Consider the following 23,271-nt stretch of genomic DNA (forward strand, 5'->3'; position numbering starts at 1 on the left):
ACTATGAGTCTAAGCCATGCTGCTTAAAATTCTAAATTTTCTCTAATATTCTCAAATATATGTGTATGCCAAATTTGAACAAAAAATTACAGCAGGATATTTGAAAGTTAGATGAGTAACTTATATAAAAAACCCCAATAACTAGATTTCTCTGAGTTTTAGTATCTGTTATAAAGACCAAACCCACTAGGTCTGATATGAAAGTGAATACAGAAAACAGGTATGACAGGAATGACAGCATTTTTATGTCTGTGAGCTTATTCAACTTTGCTGCTCATGCTAAGGCACCTAACTTCTAACTACACTAATAGCTTCTTAAAATTTCTGATCTGTGAAGGTTTTGCACAGCACTCTGACACAATCTTCAGGGCAAGGGTTGTAACAGTAACACTGAAATTATTAAGAATTTTTAAGCCTCCACTAGGGCTTCAAAAGAATAAGAAAAGACTTTATACGTTGGTCCAATAACCATTAATTGTCTTTTCAGCTTACCTTTTTTACTTAGGTCAATAGCAGCTTCTAGAAGAACTTCTAATTCCCCCTTCGGCAATACAGGAACAACCCATCGAGGCCTACAATCAAAAACAAAACCAACCCAGATTTCAACTGTGCTTCTGAAAAATCTAGAACCCTTGACCTTTTGTAATGCTTTTAATATAGGGTAAGCATATGCATTTTAAAGGCCCTGATGAGTACTACACTGCAAAAAAAAAAACCCCAAACCCAACCCAAACAAAAACCTACTCTGCTTTGAGCCTCTTTCTCTTTACAACTTTAACTCAATTAAAAAAAAAATACTTCAAGAAATCTGGTGAAAGAAAGATGCAAAAATCCTGATTCCACTACCAAGATTTTGCAAAAATAATCTACACCCTCTGAAGAAAGTGTGAAAATACCTGTTGATCATGTCATCCAACTTTGCCAGGTCTGTGTGTGGAAATGCAGGCTCCTCATCTTCAAGCTGGGGTGGAGCATCAGCTTGGCCCTGCTCATCAGGTGGGGTAGCTGGGGAGTTCTCATTGGAAGAATCAGGTGAAGAAGTCTAAAATTGCGATGGAAAATACTTTAAATACTGCCTGCACTTGTTCTGGCATTTTTCCTTCATATTGTGTTTCAAAGAATCATTTGAATTAAGCAAGTGTCAACATAAAATCCTTTTATTTCAGATTTGTTAACAAAAAATAGAGCATAAAATACGCTATATATGCTTTCTATGTTGATAGTTCAAAAATAAGCTACAATTCCCAGTGAGGCAAGTGGGGTATTTTTTTAACAGACTTCTACTCTCAGCAGACTACCTATCTAGAAGGTGAAATAAATACATGAAAGCTCCAGTTTGCACAAATTGTCTACAGAAAAGATGGCTATTTTAGGTAGAAATACAAACTTGAGCAGCAGCACAGAAGAAAATGAAAGACTTTCTTAAAAGTTTGCTAAAAATGAATGACCCACTACTGTGACTGTCTACTAACTGACCTTCAAGAACATGGCTAAGTCAAGTCCACACTGATGGGCCGTGCAAAATACAATGTATTTTACAGATGTTCTCACATACAAATAGTACGAACTGACAATAATAAAGGTTCAAATCAGAACAGCAAGATTCAGGAGGACAAAACCTCAGGTACATTTTCCGCATGTTGTACATCTGGTTGGCACGGGGTGTGTTTTCTTCATAGCACCTTGCACAGTGCTGGGTTTTGGATTTGTGACCAAAACAGCACGGAAAACATACCAGTGTTTTGTCTGTGCTGGCACAGATTCAAGGCCTTGTGTTTCTCCTTGTTAACTCCTGTCAAAACTCAGACAGAGGCAGGACATAGGTGAGATGGAAGCAGGGAAAGGCTATCCAGGACAAATATAGAGATGTTAGAGTACACAGAAATGCAACGAGGAAGGCCAAGGCCCATTTGGAATTAAATCTGGTTGAGGACATCAAGAAGGGCTTCTTCAAATACATCAAAACCAAAAGAAGTACTAGGGAAAATGTGATCCTGCTACTGAATGGAACGGGGATCCTTGCCAACAGAGGCTACAAAGAAGGCAGAGACACTGCACGCCTTCTCTGCTTGTTTTCACTGCCAAGGCACTGCCAGCCCTCGGGAATCCCCAAGTCAGGAGATCAGGGAGGAGGTCTGGATGAAGGAAGACCTCCCCTTGGTTGAGAAAACTGGGTTAGATAAAGACCATTTAATTAAACTTCACATGAACAAGTCCATGTGTTCTGATGGGATGAACCTGTGTTCCCAGTGCTGAGGGAACTGGCACACACCACAGCGAGACCACTCCCGATTATCTATGGAAGGTCATGGCCATCAGGAGAAGTGCCTGAGGATTGGAAGAAAGTAAACATCACCCCAGTCTTCAAAAAGGGCAAGGAGGACCCAGGGAACTACCAGCATCACCACAGTCCCTGGAAAGGTGATGGAATAGCTCATTCTGGAAGCCATCTCTATCCACATGGATGACAAGAAGTTGATCAGTAGTCAGCACAGATTCACCAAAGGTAAATCATGCTTAACCAACCTGATTCCCTTCTATGATGACAAAACTACCTGGATGGAGGAGGGGACAGCAGTGGATACTGTCTGCCTGGACTTCAGCAAGGCTTTGACACTGTCTCTCACAATGTTCTCACAAGTAAACTGAGGAAGTGTGGACAGGATGACTGGACACTGCGGTGGATTGAGAACTTGCTGCACGGCAGATCCAAGGGGATTGTTATCAGTGGCACAGGGTGTAGTTGGAGGCCTGTCACTGGTGGTGTCCCCTCAGGTTCAGTACTGAGCCCAGGACTGTTTAACTTACTCAGCAATGATTAATGAAGGGGGAGGTGCCTCCTCAGCAAGTTTGTTGATGACACAAAGCTGGAGGAGTGGCCGATACCCCAGAGGGCTGTGCAGCCCTTCAGAAGGACCTCGACAGGCTGGAGAGATGGGCAGAGAGGAACTGTCTGAAATTCAAAGGCAAGTGCAGGGCCCTGCACCTGGGGAGGAATAACCCCAGGCACCAGGACAGGCTGAGGGCTGACCTGCTGGGAAGCAGCTCTGTGGGGAAGGACCTGGGGATGTGGTGGACAACAAGCTGTCCATGAGCCAGCAGTGTGTCCTGGGGGCCAGGAAGGCCAATGGGATCCTGTGGTGCTTTAGGAAGAGCATTGCCAGCAGGTCAGGGAGGTGATCCTGCCCCTCTGCTCAGCCCTGGTGAGGATCACCTGGAGTGCTGTGTCCAGTTTTGGGCTCCTCAGGACAAGAGAGACATGGAGCTCCTGGAGCAGGTCCGACAGAGATGGACAAAGATGATTAAGGGACTGGAGCACCTCACTGATGAGGAAAGGCTGAGAGAGTTTGGCCTGTTCAGCCTAGAGAAGAGATGACTGAGAGTGGAACACATCAGTGTGTGTAAATTATCTAAAGGGGGGATGGTGCCAAGAACCATGGAACCAGGCTCCTCTCAGTGGTGCTAAGCAACAGGACAAGAGGCAACAGGCAGGAACTGAAACACAGGAAGTTCCACCTGAATATTCTTTACTGTGTGGGTGACCATTCACTGGAACAGATTGCCCAGAGAGGTTATGGAGTCTCCCAGACTGGAGATACTTGGGATTGTGAGCTGGCAGGTTCTGAGTAACATGGTGAAGGGGACCCTGCTTGAACAGGGAGGTTGGATTTAGGTGACCACCAGGGATCCCTTCCAACCTTGACTACCCTGCCATTCTCACTTTGTGCCCACAGCAGTAAGTAGGGCTGGGAAGGGGCAGAGCAGTGAGAGCTGACCTGACCCGACCAAAGAAGTGCTCCATGCCACTTCATGTCATGCCATGCCTGGCAATAAAACAAAGGGTTTTTTTTCCCCAAAGTAGCTGTTGCTTGGGGACTAGTTGGGCCTCCATCTGCTGGTAGTGAGTGACAGCACTTGCATCACTTGTTTCCCCCCCACCCCTTCATTTATCTCAACCCATACAATTTCTCACTTTTTCCTTCTGATTCTCTCCCCCATCCCACTGAGGCAGAGGGAATGAGCGACAGGGTGGAGACTTCCTTGCTAGTCAGGGTCAGCCCACCACACACACTGCAAAGTACAATTTATTCTCAGGAAAGAGCAACCATTAAACCTTATGGTATTAAAAAAAAATTGATAAATTCATAATGAATTAAGTGACAAAGCGTGTCTCTTCTTTTAAACACTTTTAGCTGCACTGTTTAAAAGCATCTTTTCTGGCACTTTTTCCCTCAACAACAAAAAAAAACCCACATCATTTTATAATGTAGTATAGAAAAGCTTTTGCTTGTCTTTTGAAAGCAAGATAACCTGTTCAACAGAAACACACAAAGCTGTCCAGGAAGTCTTGTACAATGAACGGAGACCTGGATGCAGCTGCTCTGGAAGAGCCAGTACCTGCCTGTGAGCTCTTGTATCCAGAAAGTGCTTTTGCAGAACTGAGCATGAACTGAACTCACAGAGAACAGTTCTGCCAATCTGTGGCAGGTAAGTCAACAATGCGGCTCAGAGGAAGTTTCTGGTATCATTCCAAGAAGGATCCTTATCCAAAATACATATGCTGGAAGAAACTATGCCACTGCCTGGAAAGGAAGCATTTTTTGCAGTGCAGTGTCTACTTTGCCAGTACAACTGCCTTCGTCCCTCAAAATGTTTCTGCACTTCCAGACACACACACACACAAAAACATCTAACTTTACTAGACATCTCCAGGAACATGCAAATTCAAATAATTCAGAAACACTATTTCTAAAGTGCAAAATCCTTTATTTTTAGACAACTTGATGGTTAATACCATACCTGATTCTGCTGGAGGGGAGGCTGGGACTGTCCATCAGGAGCCTGGCCCTGGCTATCATTCCCTCCTACCGGAGAGCCACGAGTCGTGGCTGTCATACTCGACACAGGGCAGATCTTTGCAATTTTGTCTGCTTATGTAGTTGATGTGAGAGAAGAAATTATAGTCCACTTAGTTAAGCTGAAGTACCAGCATATGCTTGCCTTAAAAAGCTCCAACTCAAGAACATGACATCTTGCAGAGACCATTGCATAACCTGTGGGGAGGAAAAAAGAAATATGCTCTATTAACACATGCATATAAACATAATCCACACCTGGGAAAGAACACTATGAAAATAAATATACAGCTATAGAGAATTTTAGATTTAGTATTCCTTTTTATTGAATACAACCAACAAGGTCACATTTGACATATTTAACGTGATTTTAACGTTCTGAATAAAAGTTACACTGATAATCACATTTACACCTCTGAGACACTGACACATATCCAAAATGCAGGTGTTTACTCTGACTCTGTTGTGCCTTAATTGCTACAGTAGGTTCTCAACTTGAATTCATGGTGCTGCTCCAGGTCTGTGTAGAAATGACCTGGTTACAAGCCTAAAAAGCTGAATTTGTCATCTTTTCCAGTATCTTTTCCTGACACTGCTTAACTGCAGATGTCTGGGAGAGAGCTAGAGACTGATTCTGCCTCAGCTGAGACCAACAGAGACCCTGCAGCCAAACTTCTATTAGCACATCAGTGTTCACCCAGGGAATTTGACCTGTATTCCCTTTCTCCAGCACCTGCCTACCAAAGCCTGGGCCCACTGGCCTTTCAGTCCCACCACAAAGCCCATCATGTCCCCATCGAGCACTTCAGTGGATTACGTGAGGAAAATTGTAACAGCAGATTTGTTGAACTTGTAATCATGATACCAACAGTTCAATATTCGCTGCGTGTTTCAACGTCATTGCATTATATACAGATAAAAAGAGTTGAATTAAGTTATAAGAGCCATTCCACTCTACAGCACTGGGCACTGTGCGACTCGTGGAAGACAAGATGGAATTTCCCAGAGCAACTCAGAGTTCCAAGCACCACATGAACCAACAACACTACTCTGAAAGTTAAAAAGCCAAGTAAGGTGGTAGAAAGAGCTGTACAAGCCTTCAGCAAGAGGCACTTGGCAGTGCTAAGTTCCTGATTCAAACAGCAAAAACCTCAAGTTAACAAGCTAGAGTGAAATTTCTGTTGTAACATTATGCATATTTATCAGTGTTTTACTGTGATGCCTCATCTCAAGTTAATTTTCAATTGTTATCTTCCTCCAAGACACTTTCAAATCCTTTCTTAAACTGTGCAAATTTGCAAGGCATTACATATACAATAAAAACTGACTGAATACACTGTATCTCCCCTGCCCAGTCTCCAATACTCACAGCACCAAGGAATTTAGAGAGTTCTAATAATGTCACTAAAATAATGTTAACTTTTGAATAAAATTGTGTTCTTTGAAAACACTCAACTGTAACCCATCTCTAACCTTCAGAATTCATATTCATAGGGCTTAGTAAGTCTACTAAATGCAGAACAAATGCACTACCAACTCAAAATTTTCTTTAAGAAACTGATTTTTTTAAACATAACCTTAAAAATGAATGTATTTAATTGGAGCTTTTTTTAAAATGCCCTCCCGAGTATTTAATTGTTTTCTACTGGTTTACAAAGATCATTTGGTAGAAAGTACTACCAAGACTAAGTTTCCTGTCACATATATCTCCACACACACTGCAGTCTACTGCAGTTCAATGCAGCCAGTTCCCCTGCATGACCTGATGGAGGCTTTGAGTTACTTGCACAAACCAGAGAAATCAAACTGCTGCCAACTTACACTGCACTTTTCAGCAGCCCTAAGCCAACCACCACAGCAATAATCCTCCTTTAACCACCACCATTCTTCCTTAACAGATCTGGTTCACAACACCACCACAAGAACTTGTGCAGGCACAAGCTGTGAGGAAGCAAAGAAGCAGGAAACGGGCAAAATGCCCCATCTCAGCAGCAATCCTGGTCTAGGTTGCCTTAAACTGCAGGAAGAAATGTCCACTGACAGCTGCCATTCCACAACTGCTTACACCAAGGGCAAGCTGATCCATCTCATCCCTTTCTTATTCTAATGCTTGGGGCTAAATTACCATGAAGTGAGTTGGTTTGGAGTACTCCAGGAAACAACAACAAAACCCCACCAAATTGACAAAGACTGATTATTTTCAGTTTCTTTAATTGCTTGGAGTGGTGCACTGCAAGGCCAGAGAGCATTCATCCCAATGCCAGCCAGGGAGCCAGGACAAACTCCGGCTCTCCTGTCAGACTGACTGACAGTAGTGTGGATTCACCCTCAGATTCTGTCTCTGTGCTCAACCGAAGGGTGTGGGCAAAGCATTCTTGCAAATTCCATTCTGCTCAAGGCAAGTAATATAATTTAACTAGGAAATACATGAAAGCTACTACTGAAATATCCAACTTATTCAAAATCATGCAAATTCACAGAGTAAAGCAAAGTTCTGTATATTTTCCATATATTTTGTTGATACTAGTAAAAACACTTACATAAAGGACTAACCTATCATTTCCTTCCTCTTATTTAGTGATTGTTTGCTTAAGGGTCTAATCATGATTCTCCATGTGTATTACTTAAATCATATTCCCAGAAAATTGTATTCAGGGTTTCCACAGAATTTCACTTGGCTTGGCCATGTGCATAACACAAGGCCAACTTCATGAGTTCATCACTTCTCCCTCCTCAGAGATACAAAAGTAACTTCCACCCATGCTGTAGCTAACTCAAAACACTCCATCTCCAGTAAATCATCTGATTGACTGTAGTAGTATCTGCATATTCTAAATTGCAAGGATATCCTTGCTCAGGTGTTTTCCTTCTAATTACAGAGTACACAAACATACTTTTGTGAGTGTAATCATAATCCAATTTATGCATTTTAAACAGTAGGAGAAGGCAGTAGTTCACCAGTCCTGTTTTCAGTCACTCATTTAACCATTTATGTTCCAGAGAAAACATCAAACTGCATGCCCACAGAGAACATGCTCCTGCTTTAACCTCTCTAGCACTAATTAATTAATCAACCATGAAACTTTGAATTCCCATCACTTAATTCAGACTACTCAACTCCAATATTCTGGATTTATAACACACCAAGGCACAGTTTGGCTCGGCTCAAGAACAGCCTTCACACCTATTTATAATTAATTTGATAATGTAGAAACACATGTAAACTGATGCAGTGACATCCTGGTTTGAAGCCCAACAGAAACAATTCAAACTGCCTGTACCCAGCCGAATTCTAATGGATATGCTACATTAGTTTTTATACACATCTCATTTCTACTATTTCTGATTTTGGATTCAGCACAGTAAGCCATATTAAAAAAAAATTATCCCCTTTACCCAAAGCTTTGACTGGATGTTTTGAAACAGGGTCAAAATGGAGACAGATACCTGTTAAATTACAAACTAACTACTCGATTGCTAATCAAGCCATGTATGAGGTTATGAAGGTTGAGTCAAATGAATCCCACTGACATTTGCTTTTTGATTGCCACCTGAGCAAATTCCCATTTGTTATGCTTTTGCCATCTCCTCGTGTCACCACGATTTACCAATAAATTATAAGTGAAAGCCAGTTTTTGCTTCACCTGACTCCTTGGAATTTTAATAACACCAGGAAAAGACAACTACAGATCTTTTGGCTCCCGATTTGGAAGGCAGCACCCAGTGCAAGCAGCATTCCCAGAGAGCCCCAGCAGCCTGAGGACACTGGGCACAGCACTGGCCTCTGCTTCCAGGCTCCAGCTTCCAGTACAGCTGCACACGTGAGTGAGCCTCCCCTCAGCCTCCACAGCCAGCAACCTCATGCCTGTGTGGCAGAACAGGTTAATTTTGTTTTGGGGGAGAAATCAAGCACCTTTTCAAAAGCCAGAAATAAAAAAAGGTCAGACCTATGTTCTTGGGTAAGCGCTGGGTAAGAAGCAAATGTGGGCACATTATCCTGTTACAGGATAACATGTCACAACAAAGAGAAAGGATGGCATTTTAGCATATAATGATGAAAGACCAAACAATTTTCTAATACAGCTGACTTCTAGAACAGCTTTCATTTGAGGTTCTCAAACTCTCCTCTTCAAAAATAACTGAAATACCCCAATACTTACAGCCTTTCTCCTAGATTAGTTACTTAAAATGTAGACCCTCAGAACAAAAGCAAATGCCAGCTGACAGAGGCAGACTTCAAAATACACTTTATTATTCATGAGCATTACCTAAGCCCTACCCAGGGTCACAGACCTGTCCTGCCTTTATTTGAAGTACTCTGGTTACACACAAGTGAGGCCAAATGCCACAAAACCTCCTTTGCCGTGTGGTAATGATGAATGCCAGAATACAAGTCTACCCACCATGTAACAACAGAGCTTGTTAACAACCACACAACTATTCATTTATAGAGTGACCTTCCTCTCTGAACAGGATCTCACTGATGTGCTTTTTCACCACAAGTGCTGTACTGCAAAAAGGCTTAATGGCAGCAATACAGTTTTAGGCTGAGAGGTATCACTGCCTGGTTTCATACAGGATTCTAGGAACTGCCTTCTTAAAATCTCAATAAGTACTGACTCATCACAAGGATTATTACGTGATTCCAGCTTAAAATTCTAGACTCGGGAATCTAACCTTCTCCCCTACTCCTTTATTTCAACCAGAACGCCTTCTCATCTAGAAACACCTCCCCCAAATCTGTAACACTGACCTAATTCAGTAGTTACAATCTATACACACCCCCACACATTTACCATTTTCTTTCTTCTCTGTGTCTTGTAACTTTCAGGAAGGAGGAAATTACACATATAATCACAATAGAGAACTGGTGGTCCCAGCAATTTGCTCATTAACACTGACATGCACTAAAACTGAAATGCATTCAATGACTAATGAAAAACTTGTCATTAAGCTACTATTCAGTAGAGCAAGAAGTGTCTAACTTTCAATGTCTAAAAAATACCTGATAAGCAGCAATCAGAAAATGCTATCTTGAGCAGCATATATTACAAAGAAAATTACTTTAGGTTCCTTCTCCTAGTAAAGAAGTGAATGTACATGACACAGCTGCATCAGGTTCCAACACATTATTTCAAAGCAACAATTGTCTTACTCTTAAAGTAAAAGAAATTTTGAGTAACTGTAACTGTTATGATCTAAAACCATCCTCACTGAAAACCTGGTTACTCCCAGTAACCTTTTCCAGTGATCTTTCCACATCATACATCTGAAATGAAGACACTTGGCAGTGTAAGTTTCTGGAACATTGAGTACTTCCATGCAAACATGTAATTCTATTTGCCCTCAAACTCACATAACAAAATAAAGAGGGACTGGCCTGAAACACTGCAGTTCCTTCAAGATTTTTTTTTCTTTTTAACTTCAAAGCTTAGCGCTGAGACTAAGCTTAGCTAACCCACATCTACTTAACAGTATCCAACTACACTTCAGCAGAGATGCTCTTACACCCAGCACTCACATGAATTTAAACATGCAGGAAAAGTAGAGGAAGTCAACTTGCAAAACTGAAGCCCAAGAAATTCTAATCAAAACACACAGGATTCAAGTTAAGGCTGACAACAGTATCTGGCTCTGCATGCCAAGGCAACAAAACAGGTGTATTCAAAACGTATTAAATTTCTGGTTTCACAGCATCACCAACTGGTTTGGGTTGGAAGGGACCTCAGTGATCATCCAGTGCCAACTCCCTGCCATGGGCAGGGACACCTTCCACTAGACCAGGTTGCTTCTTTGATTCAACCAACACTTCCAGCAATGGGGCAGCCACAGCTTCTCTCAGCAACCTCTTCCAGTGTCTCACCTGTTCAGTGTCTCACCACTCTCACAGTAGAGGGTTTTTTTTAATATCTAATCTAAACCTACTCTCAGTTTGAAGCCATTCCCCGTTGTCCTGTCACTACATGCTGTTGGCAAAAGTCCCTCTCCAGCTTTCTTGCAGCCTCCCTTTAGGTACTGGAGGGGGCTTTGAGGTCTCCTCAGAGCCTTCTCTTCTCCAGGCTGAACAGCCCCAACCTCTCAGCCCGTCTTGACAGGAGAGGTGTTTCCACATGGAATGACTTCCCAAAAGACTTAATGAATAAAGGAGGAAATCCTTAGCGTACTTCAAAGGACTGTCTTACTCCAAGGCAATAATCACTGAAGGCCCTGAAAGGGAACTGGACAACAGCAACAAGTGTTTCTTTCCAAAAAAATATTCATCTGCCAATAATTCTTGGGGCATTTATCAGTCAAACTGTGCACCACTGGTTACTTAAAGTACATGAAGCTTTTTCACAGATAACGTAACAAGAGAGCAGCTCTTCAAATCACACACTGAGTTCTGGCAACCAAACAGAAAAGGCCACTTTCAGTTCCTGTTCTGAAGGAGAAGTGCTTTGCTCACGTGACAGCAAACAGACAGAGCACCAAGTCAATGCCTCCCACAAAACCCCAGCAAACGGTAAGACAATTAACTGAGTTCCTCCAGGGAGCTGTGGCCTTGCTGCCATGCTTTTCCACAGGTGCACATCCCAGGCTGCTGCTGCGGATGGACTGCTGAGCAAGACTGGGCCTCTCACCCAGGACAACCATTCCTTCACTCTCAGGAGCTCAACTGGTATGAAAATGCATCTTCAGTGATATTCAATACATTTATCTCAGTGACAGAAGGAAGAGGGATATAAAAATTACAGTCCCTACAATTCTGTTGTTTAAATTAATGGTTTAAACATTTCCAAGCAATTAAGAAACTACATTCAAGGCACTGGTGAGTAACTAAATAATGTGGGGGTTTATGAGGAGGTGGAAATTTTGGTCATGACAGTAAAACAAAGCAGATTTTCCACGAACAGAATTAAATGCTGTAAATATAAAAAACACTGGTAAATGCACACACTATAACCTAAGAAAAGCAAACTTACCAAGTCACTTAAAGCTGGAAAATGCAAAAATCTATTTTAAAAGTTGGTTAAATGTTCTGAATCACAACTTTCACTTACTATGCAGCCCTTTTCTTGACTACCCAATGAACATGCAAAGAAGCAGGCAAGACTTCCTTGTACCTTGTATTAACAGAAGGAGCTAAAACAGGAAACAACTTCAAAACTAAAACAACCTTAAAAAAAAAAATCAAAGAACTTCAGTATGTTCATTTGTTTCAGTCAAACCCAATCTCATGCTGTTTTGCTACACTTTTTCCCAGTTATGCTGCAGTTCATTTATGCAGGAGGCTGTTCTTCTGCAACCCAAAAACTGTGATCTTGGCAATAGAGCCAATTAGGATTGAGTTGATTGGACTGCAGGTCCAGCTACAACCTCAGTCCTTCACAAGCAGCCATAGAACTCTACAGGCAAGGACAAATCATGGCTTAATGTCTACATTTCAGTAATATTCTGGATGAAAAGGAATATACACATTTGCAGTTGATAATTATCATCTATGGAATAATTATTATTATATCACATCTACTTATACCACTACTTCAAGAAAATAGTATGTCTAAAGTTTGCACCAAAGACTGATTAAATGCTCTTGGCCTCTTATTTCTGATTATTAAAGCCCTAGTTTGGTCATGGCTATATCAAATACTTCAAACTGTTCATCCAGTTCTAAGATGGATGTGATAGCTACACCTCTCCAAGCTGTACAGCAAAGTTCACTGTCCAAAACACTAAGAATCCTGTTTGTTCCCTAAAGCATTAATCCAAATGCTAATAATTGCAATGTATTATGCTATTACACTTTTAAAACAGATTTAATCTTACTTAATTTTAAAAAGGGATAATTAACTTTTAACGTTACTTTACATTCAATTTGACTGCTTTGCCTTTTTGCTCCAAAGAACGTTATTACTGGATCTGTAAGAGTCCACAGGAAAAATCAAAATACATTCTCAGTATTACAAATAGCAAAAAATAAAACCTTAATTTCACTTCAGCAATGAAGACCTTTCTCAGCAGAAGATGAATTTTTACCACAAAGCTCAGAAGTTTTAAAATTTCTGAATACTGAGGTATCAGTGGCTTCCTAGTAAGAATGAAAAACTTTAAGAATCTGCAGAATGGGATGTATTACAAATACTGAAAAAAAACAACAGACCAGACACCCAACCTTACACAGTAGTGGTCATGTCCATGTTTTCTCTGCATGAGAATGCAGACAACGAAGCCAACAACTCCTGCCAATTAACATGATCCATAAGAGCAGACAGACACAAACTATATTCCTGTACTGGCACTGAAAGCTTTTGTTTTTATTATGACAGGATCTGGCAGGGGTTCAGAAAACAACTGCACAGTTCAACAGGTTCAGTTTCCTAACGGAATGAGTCTCAAAAGCTGTTGCAGGAGAACATACAGGTTTATATGCTAATGCAGGTAGAAAACAGCACCTCAGTTTCTCCTGCACTTAAACCAAAATTTAATTTTGGATAAACTTATTGCAGTGTAATAACAAAAGAGAATGATGTAATTCTTTTCTTCACGCAATTCATTTAATACATGGTCTCCAAATTTATCCTAATTGATTATCCTTTTTCTTTAGCTAATAAGTATTTCCTAGCACACATACATGATTATAGATCATCATTAATATATTTAAAAAATCCTAGCAACCACCATATAATATTAAGTAAAAAAACATCTCAGCCTCTTCTGCCATGCTATTAAGTAATATCTCTGCTCTGAATTTAAATTTAAAGAAATACATCAGCTATAACAAAAAACTCAGTTTCTAATAATCATAATGTAATATATTAAAACTTATATTATTTTTAAATCAGAAAACCCAGATAAGCTGCACTCAAATAGTTTTATAATATGATCAAGAATCCAGAGAAATCTGCATACTTAACTTCCAGAAGACCTTGAAAAAGGGGCTATAGTCCAAAACAGCACAAAAAGGAGTGGGGGGAGGAGAAGGAGAATGACAAAAAGAAATCAAACTACCACCTCTGGACATAAACCCACTTAGTGAATCTCATAACCACTAATGCAACCTTCTACAGTCTAGTGGGATCAATTTGATACTTTCCTTTATCATTAATGTGGAAGATGTTAGAGACTACCTGAATTTCTGTACTTGTCTGACTACATTTACAGGAGGAAAAAAAAGATTAAAAAAATTTAATTTCTACTGAGTGAAACCAGAATTATTAGCACAATTTTAACAACTAAGGACACCATTCACCTATCAATTCTCAATTCCATATTCAATATTACCAATTCCTAAGACAAAAGTAATTAATAGTACAATTACTAATAAATCTTGCAGATGGCACCCAAACTAATGGGGTGATGAACAATGTGACCACGCCAGAGTAACAGATCTGGCAAGCTTGGAACAATAAAATGTGCACTAACACAGCCAAGTGTCAGGTCATTCCCTGCCCCCTCCAAAAACAGGGCATCTAGCAAACTTGGTACATATTAGAGAACATGACTAGAGCAGGGTTAGAAAAGCAACTGCACATGAACACCACAACTGCACACTCGTAGCAGGAATAAACCTCCAGCCTTTTTTTTTTTTTTTTTCCAGAATTAGACAAGTCTGGTCACAGAACTCATAAGCACCTTGTGAATTACAGCCTTTGACATCTAGAAAAAAAAGATGCAGCCAAAAAGTTACACCAATTAACTGTCCCAGTGAGATGAGAGTGCAATGGGATGGCTCAAATATCTGAGCCCATTACAAAGCTGGCCACAGGACAGAACATCTGAGATTATCCACTTCCCAGGCAGTCAACTGTTCTGGGAAATACAAAAGGAAAAAAGGATGTTCTTTTAAGACTGGTATTTCTACTCTCTTCGACTTTTGGGCTTATCAAAGAAGAAAAAGAACCAGCAGGCAAATACTATACAGACTGTACTTGTAACTGGCATTTTCTTTTCAAAAAACACAGTAAGTGCCAATCGGGCACACACACAGAATCAGGAAAAGCAGGGAGGACCTGCCTTTTCCTCCAGTTTTTGAGAAGAGGAACCCTATTTTCTGCACTTGACACAGGATCTCCCCCTTGGCTCTGCAGCCCCAAGCTATAAAGACAGTAAGGGATTATTTCATGCCAAGAGCTTTTAAGATGAAGACTTCAAGAACAGACTCAATACATCTAAAATGTGTGTTTTGTGGATCTTTAGCCAGTCATGCAGGAAAACAGTTCTTGACTGCTTGAATTAACACACAGAGCTAAGAAGAGCAGCTGATACCACTATCACCTATATATAGCTACATTTTCAATTAAAAGTAATGTACATACCCAGAAACCACCTTTCAACAGAACTCCTGAAGCACAAGTAATAAAGAGCAAGACATTCAGTAACAGTGTTCTTCATACCAAGGCAGAAGGGAGGATGCTGAATGCATTCCCAGAACACTGGGTAACAATGAAGTAGTATTTCCATCCACTGCAATTCTCCCACTCAAAGGGGTAAGAAATTCTATCTTTTAACATGAGAAACTGAGCACTTGGACATTGTTATGGTTTTGTGTTGGAAACTAAAGCAAAGAGTAGATATAAAATACAGACAAAATACAGAACAAAACAGGAAGGAAGGTCTGGGTTTACCAGGTTTGAAACAAAATCATTCCTGTAGGGTGCAAATAAATTACTACCAGTTCAGCACAGGAAAGAATACTGATAAGTTCTCCAGCATTAAAACATAAAGCCAAAAAAAAAAGTACTGCTGCACAGGCTCTTAGAAGGGTTCAATCATGCCAGATAAAGAGCAGTAAATAAACACCATTTTCACCAAAGTCTAGTTTTCTTGAAAGCAGGAACTCGGCAAGCAAGTCAACCCAAGAAGTACAGAAGCTTCTATAAGGAAATGTTAAATAAAATCTGATTCTGTTACCATGTAACCTTTTACACAGCTCCACTCATGTAAGAACATTTATGGTTTTCTGTTGAGCAGCACCCATTTCTGAAGTACTACAGTCAATTAAAACAAGGACAAAAATTTTACTTGTAAAAAGCTGCCAGTTTTACTCGTTTCATCTTTGAGAGCAATGTCATCAATGCTACATTTTGCAGTAGCTTAAGCCAACTTGATTTTGTGTTAGAACATTTCATATGTAACAGCAAAGAATGTGGGGGTTTTTTTCCATTTTATTCAGATCTGCCACAAGTCTGTAATATTCACATCTGGGTTGAAAAAATAAACAAAACATTGATGCATCTACACAGATTTTTCCCCTAAACTGCCAACTCAAATTTCTTAACCACTCCAGAAGTTCCTTTGATTCCATCTTTAGGAATGGATGCTCCTTTCTTCTCTCATCATCAAATCCTGGCTTTTAACTTCACAAAAGCTTTGGGTTTTGTATTGAATATTGTGAGGGTAGTGGTGAAGTCATTGATACCTGTCCTGAACTTCAGTTCTGCAACCTGGGCAGAAAGGTTTTATTGTTATTTCAGGTTGTGTTACATTCTATGGTTTCTTGGGTCCTATGATTAAATAGAGAAGACTGTGAGTTTTGTAAATTCCAGAAAGTGTCCACAGAATATCTCACTTCTTTTTGTGAGTGATGCTCAAACCCTTAGTAATTATTAAGAACTTTTAACCCCTAGATCTAGCAGAGGATAAACAGAGGATAAACCTCTCAAACTTCCTTAAAAGTTGCTTTCTTCTTTTGCTGCAGGGCTCACAAAGAAATCTCAGACTTTTTTAAACACAGCTTTGTAGGCAGGATTGATGAAGTTAAAATTATGAACTACCTACTTCCTCCTCCAATTATAGGACTATTCAAGAATGGAATTATTTTTTTCAGCTGCAAGGGAACTCCACTAATCATCTAATCCAACTGCCTCAGGATTGCAGATATTAACTGCAGACAAAAATACAAAAAACTTTAACAGTAAAGTTTAAATCAAAACACTCCCTTTGATCTGCTGTACTGGAGCAATTAAATATTGTTCACAACTTTAATTCTTCCTATGGAACGGAGTGAAAAAGGAAGTAACACTCAACATTCCATCCTTGGAAGACCCAACCTAACCACCCCAGTGCCCAAAACATCACTTCTGTTCAGTGGCATCCCTGGCCTTGGTTCCCCCTGAGAGACACAAACACATCGTGGCTTCTGTAATTTTGATGAGGTTCATACACCACCAGGCCAGTGGTGGGTGCTGAGCGGCTTTTGCTGCCTTCATTCTTTCCCAAGCACCCTGAAGGGAAGGGGAATGGCAACTTCCAGGTTCACTCTACTTGTGGCTGAAGTTATTCATAGTATCCTGCACTTCAGGCTTTGCAAAACTCAGCACAATATAAACTTGAAACGATGGCTAAAGTCACTCAGCCAGTGAATTGTGGATATTACCCCAGTGTTACTTTTACACGTTACTTGTGCACTATTCTTTGTTAGATCATGCTCATGCACAGCACCTGATGTCTCACATAGTGAGCAGCACCAACACCACCACTGCAGTCACACTGTAAGGATTCTGTACAAAAAGTGAAGTCTAAAGCTGCCCTGAAAAAACCCAGCCCTTCTGGTTCCTTTCATGTTCCCTACGGAGAATTTAATGCCTTCTCTAAACTACACTAAACACTGCACTGAAGAAAATTATTTATTATTATTAGTCTTTACCTCTGGTACCCTGTGACATTATCAGTACATCATAGAATTTTCCCCTCAAAGTATAAAATCAACACAACTTATGGCTCTGTTAACCATAAATAATTAAAGCATGGTACAGCATCTAACACAGATATTTAGCTGGAAGAAGTTCACATTTTTGAATCATGACAAAAATAACTGTAATACTTAGATATTTTGAAATGCTTTAAATTCAAATAATCTAAGCATTCCCATTACTGTACTAGCAATAATTTCCCTTCTTTTTTTAAAAAAAAAAAAACTCTGCTTTTCATATGATGTTTAATCAGCACAAACTAAGCACGGGAATTCAAACTCTACCATCATCAGCAGCAAGAGTAATTTAAAACATCTCTAAAACAGAAGAAAGTGACAACAGCATTAAAATTCACGTTTCAATAAGCTTATTCATAACTGTTCAACAAACTCAGCCAACAAGTTTTTAACATACCAACTGCCCAGCTCAGCCTGGCAATTTCTGTACCGTTCCCTGCCAGCTCACTGCACATAAACATTTTGCCATTTCCTGTTGCCTTACAAGAATTTCAGTCAGAAGATAGTTGGTCTGAAAAGCCAAGCTTGCACGAGCTCACTAGAGGTGTTATAAAGTGATAGCTCATTTTTTTATTATTGTCTGCCCTAAACATGCTCCTCCATTCCCACCAGACTCACACAAGCCACCTGCCTAAGCAGCCTGAACGCTCAGGAAATCACTGAACGTGACCTGTGTGATAGAGAGAACTTGTGTAACAACTGCCCATAAAAATCCAGGCCTCTCTATAGGGAAGTAAGAAGTGGCAAAGGAACAGCAGTTTTGTCTCTTCGTGCTCCTCCTGTCAACACGACCAAGGCTGAAGTCTGATGTAAAGGCAGAATGGTAAACAGGGAGGAGGTTGGACAGGAACAAATAAAAAAGCCCCTAGAAAGTAGATTAGGAATAAAGCAGGGTTAGAAACAGAATTACTTCCACTATCCCCACTCCCCCACCTATGCAAAATGTGACTCCACTGTCCCAGAAACATAATATTCTTGTAGCCATAAAACCCATCAAGAGGCACGTCGCAACATTTTTTATTGCGAAATGCAGGAGATAACGATCAACTACTACCACATCCTAAGGACTGAGGATGGGTTTAAAAACTTTGTTGCAGCTCTGTCTAAAAATCAGAAAGTCCTTCAAAAAAAAAAAAAAAAAAAAAGAAAAAAAGAAAAAAATCAACCCACCACACAGAACAAAAATTAATCCGAAACACACATTACTGATGCTCTCCCTGCACTGAAAATGGTTATCTGCAAATCCCATAAACTCCCCTCCTAAAGAGCCCTCCCTTCAGTCACAAAACACACCATAAAGATCCCACCAACTGGCCAGAAGAGACCAGAGGAACGTTTTGACTGTTCTCCTCAGGGACAGAGCTTGAACCACCAGCACCAAGTGACAGTGACAGAGTTCTAAGAAGGCAGTTTTGCCACCACAGTGTGCACATGGATCTCTGCTGCTTCCACTGTTGGAATCTCAGTGAGAAACAGCAGTCTCATTCCCCACTAACAGTATTATATCTTGATACATTTTAGAAAAGGAGTTCCATTGTATTTCTGTAGGTGGACAAGCCTTAGCTGCAGGCACACAGTCCACTTGAAAACAGGGAAGTCTGCACTGTGGGGAGAAGGAGGGCGGTCCTGCCTCCTTCCATCCTAACTACCACCATGGAATGAGCCCTCGCATCACAGCTCCAGCCACATCAAGAAGCCAGGCTGGCTGAAAGGTAACTGGGGGAAAGGAGCAAAAATCAGTTTTCAGCTGCATCACATGCCCTATGAACACTAAAAACAGCACAAGACACAGGAAGAACATATATATAACCATGGCTAGGAACCAACTCCTTCAGCATCAGTGCAAATTTATCAGGAAATACACCCTGACAGAGGAGGGAAAGGGAAGGAAAGAGAACGAGGATAATCACAGCACATAGGATAGAACCAGGATTCACATACATTACTGCACAGATGAGTCTTGACAACACAGAAGAGTCACGAAGACCAAAATTTTTCTCAGACATAATGGGTATCATAGGAAAATGTACACAGAGAAAGCTGTTTAGTGTATGATAAATGCCAGGAATGTCAGTTCATGAACAGCACAAGTTCAGTCATGAAAGAAATATTAAGCAGCCACAGCAAATAAGGCCAAGTTCAAGAAGTCTAAGAAGGCAAAGGCAACAAACTTTGTCCTGGAAATTATGATAAAGCCAGTGGAACACTCAGGAGATCACAATGAGTCAGGAAAATTCATTTAGTAATAATACTTTGAATAATCTGGCTACAAGCACACAAATTAGTGTGACAGAGCTACAGCAGGTACCAGAAGACATAAAACACAGAAGGTGACAAAGATTTTACTTCTCTAGACAAGAAAAAAAGGCCAGTTATGAAACTGTAAACAGAACTGTACAATTTGTACAATTCAAACATTACCTGGAAATTCAGGTAAAAAATGGAACTGGAGATGACAGAGAATGAGTAGCTGAGTACAACAGCTGTACCCACTGCGACAGTCAACATCATGACTCTTTCACAAAAGAAGTTTTCATTTAACAAAATTCTGTGTCTGCGTGAGAGACAGACAGAACATGCATTTGTCAAAGGCTCAATTTGTCATTTTTCTCCTACCTAATTGGAATTTTCAGAGTAATCTGGTTTCCACTGTAATTTCATTTCCATCAAACTAAGTCCCCTGGGTAAACAGTAATCAACTGAGGCACCAGGAAGAAAAATTGCCCATACCTTATTTGTTACAGTAGTTAAATAATGTTTCCTAAGGAGAGAAACACAACTGCAGAAGTCAAAGGGAAATCTCTGGGTTATAAGGCAGTAATATAGAACTCCCAAGAAGTTAATTTTGTCTGGGTCTTGTTCATATACATTGCTGGAGAAACTACAGGGTTCTTTTTAGATTAACCTTTTCATCTTCCTCTCACTCTTCTGGGTACTGAGACAAAGACAAAACCGAGGAAGAGCGAGGGAGCACAACAGCAACCTAAGCCAGCAAAACTGTGTCTTGTAACACCGGAACATCCAACTGAAATCCGCTGAAAAGTTATGACAAGAGGTACTCTTGAAGTTTACAGCCTCTGCACCTCAGTTCTTTATCAATGAAAGACAACACAAGCCTTTTGATTAATGTTTGGGTAATGCAGGGGATGAGAATTAGAAGAACCTAAAGAACCTATCCAGTTTATTAACAGAGGAATAATTCTACTCAGTACAGGATTTAGAGTGATGTAACACATGCACTTGCAGAAAGAATTCCAAAGATAAAATACTGAATGACAGGGCCAGGAGTTGGACTCAATGATCCTGATGGGTCCTTTCCAGTTCAGTATATTTTATGACTTTCTGACAATCCAATTCCATCTTTCTTCCAGATTGAATAAGTCAAGGATCCAACAGAAGGAAGAGTTCACAATTTGGGGAGGTGGGAAGGGGCAGAGAAACACTGATCTAATAATAAGTTTCATTCTCCTATTTCCCCATTTACAACTTATATGTGAACTTAGAGGAACTTGGAGTTCAACAAGGCCAAATGCAAGGAGCTGCACTTGGATTGGAGCAATCCCAAGCATAAATACAAGTTGGACTGAGAATGGATTCAGAGCAGCCCTGAGGAAAAGGATCTGGAGTTGCTGGAGGATGAGATGCTCGACATAACCCAGCAATGTGCAGTCACTGTCCAGAAAGCCCAATGTGTCCTGGGCTGCATCAGAAGATACAGGTCAAGGGAGGTGATTCTGCCTCTCTGTTCTCCTGAGACCCCACCTGGAAGTGCTGCTTCCAGCTCTGGGGCCTCCAAAACAAGGCCATGTTGAAGTGGGTCCAAAGAAGGCCATGAAGATGATCCAAGGGCTGGAGCACCTCTCCTGGGAAGACAGACTGAGAGAGTTGGGGTTGTTCAACCTGGAGAAGAGAAGGGTCAGGGGAGACCTTAGAGCATCTTCTAGTACCTAAACGGGGCTACAGGAAAGCTGGAGAGGGACTTTTGACATGGACATGTAGTGACAGGACAAGGGGAAATGGTTTCAAACTGAGAGAGAGCAGGTTTAGGTTACGTATTAGGAAGAAACTCTTCATGTGAGGGTGGTGAGGCACTGGAACAGGTTGCCCAAGAAGCTGTGGATGACCCATCACTGGAAGTGTTCAAGGCCAGGTTGGATCAAAGGATCCATTCCCTTCCCCCATAAATGGTTAAGTGTTTATATAGACCACGACTTGCTGATTTTTTTTCCCCAAGGATCTTTGCATCATTTGTTTTTCACTATATACAACTCCAAAGTCACTTCACTGAGCCATCTGATAATTTCACTCAAAAAAGAGTAACAGAAGCATTTAAAAAAACAAGCACCTAGTTCTGCTGAAGAATCCTCTCTAAAATACTACAAAGCCCATGTCCTGATGAAATAATATGTACCATAGCTGGGAAAACCCAAACTTTTCGGCTGTATTTATCAAGAAACTGTGCAAGAATAAGGTACCTTAAACATCAACCTCACATTTAAAAACTGAGCAAAGCAAAGGAAAACACCCAACTGATTATACACACCCTGTGACAAGTTGTTGTCTGTCAAGACAACACTTTCTTCACAGCAAGAAAGTCTCTCCAAGGAATACATCTAACCTTTGCTATTCTGGTGAAACAGAACATTAGCTACCCACAAACAGGAGAGACAAGGCAAGTCTCCTTTAAAGCAGATTACAAACATCAGAACCAACCAGGCAAGTAGAAGCAAACTATAAAAATTGAAACAAACAAACAAAAAAACATTATTAAGAGAAAACATCACAAAAACAATGAAAGTATCTTAAGAGAAAGCAAATATTTCCAGAGCCTGTGTAAGAAGCAAAGTCTTTTACACCTACAGAAATGTACCCCCAAAACAACATCTTCACAATTCCTAACAAGAAAAACAACTGGAACTTAACTATTTAAATGTTAATCAGGTTGTTCAGATTTTCTTCCCCTCCCCCCCATTCCCATTTAAGGCACCAAGTTCTGAGAAAAGAACTTAAATTCATCAAACACACCAGAGAAACTGATTATGCCAAAGATATGGAATAGAGAATTCTAGTGGACAACTGTAATTTAGAACTTAAATGACATATATAGCATAAACTTGCATTTAAAGCAAAATTTTGCTGTTAGACTAATGGAAATTAGAACTAAAGGGCTGGTCTTCATTTCACGTGTGAACTACCACTATTTATCACCTTTTCACACCCACAAAGAACCGCAGGGGCTTCTCAACACTGCAAAACCCTCAGACTGTACTTCAGGTGTAGCACAGTGTAAGCATATACTTAAAAACATGAAGCAGGAGAGATCTGGAGTCTCTGCTCTCAACTCTTACTTGCTGCTGGTCTATGCAAGGCACATTAACTTGCACAACATCTCAATCTTCCAGTGTGATATTCAATCCTAAGTAAATATCAAACATAAACAGCACATAAGTATCAAGTACAATTTCAACTTTAGAGAAAGATAATCTTCTGAAATACTGTACAAGGATCAATCAATACAGTGCATTTGAATCTCCAAATCAAACTCTTATTTTGGCTACTACTTGCCAACAATTAAACTAAACTAACCAGTACCCTCCTCCAGCCATCTCCAGGCAACATATCCAGAGTTGCTACTGGTCCTAAACATTCCTACCATTATCAGCAGTATGAACTAAAAGGAAAATTCATGACAGGATGGCATTACCAAACCCTGCCTCATCTGCTCAA

At 40.4% G+C, this 23,271-nt stretch overlaps 1 protein-coding gene across 4 annotated transcripts in view; it reads right to left on the reverse strand.

The window, feature by feature from the left end:
- Positions 1-23,271, reverse strand: part of USP9X (ubiquitin specific peptidase 9 X-linked) — a 98,900-nt gene that overhangs the window by 68,748 nt on the left and 6,881 nt on the right. For all 4 annotated transcript variants that reach the window (XM_027884508.1, XM_027884746.1, XM_027884588.1 and 1 more), the window contains exons 2-4: positions 4,801-5,054; positions 897-1,042; positions 493-572 (exon numbers count right to left, since the gene is read on the reverse strand). In XM_027884508.1, coding sequence (XP_027740309.1) covers positions 493-572; positions 897-1,042; positions 4,801-4,896 — 322 coding nt within the window. In that variant the 5' untranslated portion in view covers positions 4,897-5,054. The remainder of the gene's footprint in view (positions 1-492; positions 573-896; positions 1,043-4,800; positions 5,055-23,271) is intronic.

The sequence above is a fragment of the Empidonax traillii genome, unplaced genomic scaffold, assembly GCF_003031625.1.
Source record: "Empidonax traillii isolate 1590-97213 ecotype Southwest subspecies unplaced genomic scaffold, ASM303162v1 scaffold1:size7828297, whole genome shotgun sequence".
Classification (NCBI taxonomy): domain Eukaryota; kingdom Metazoa; phylum Chordata; class Aves; order Passeriformes; family Tyrannidae; genus Empidonax; species Empidonax traillii.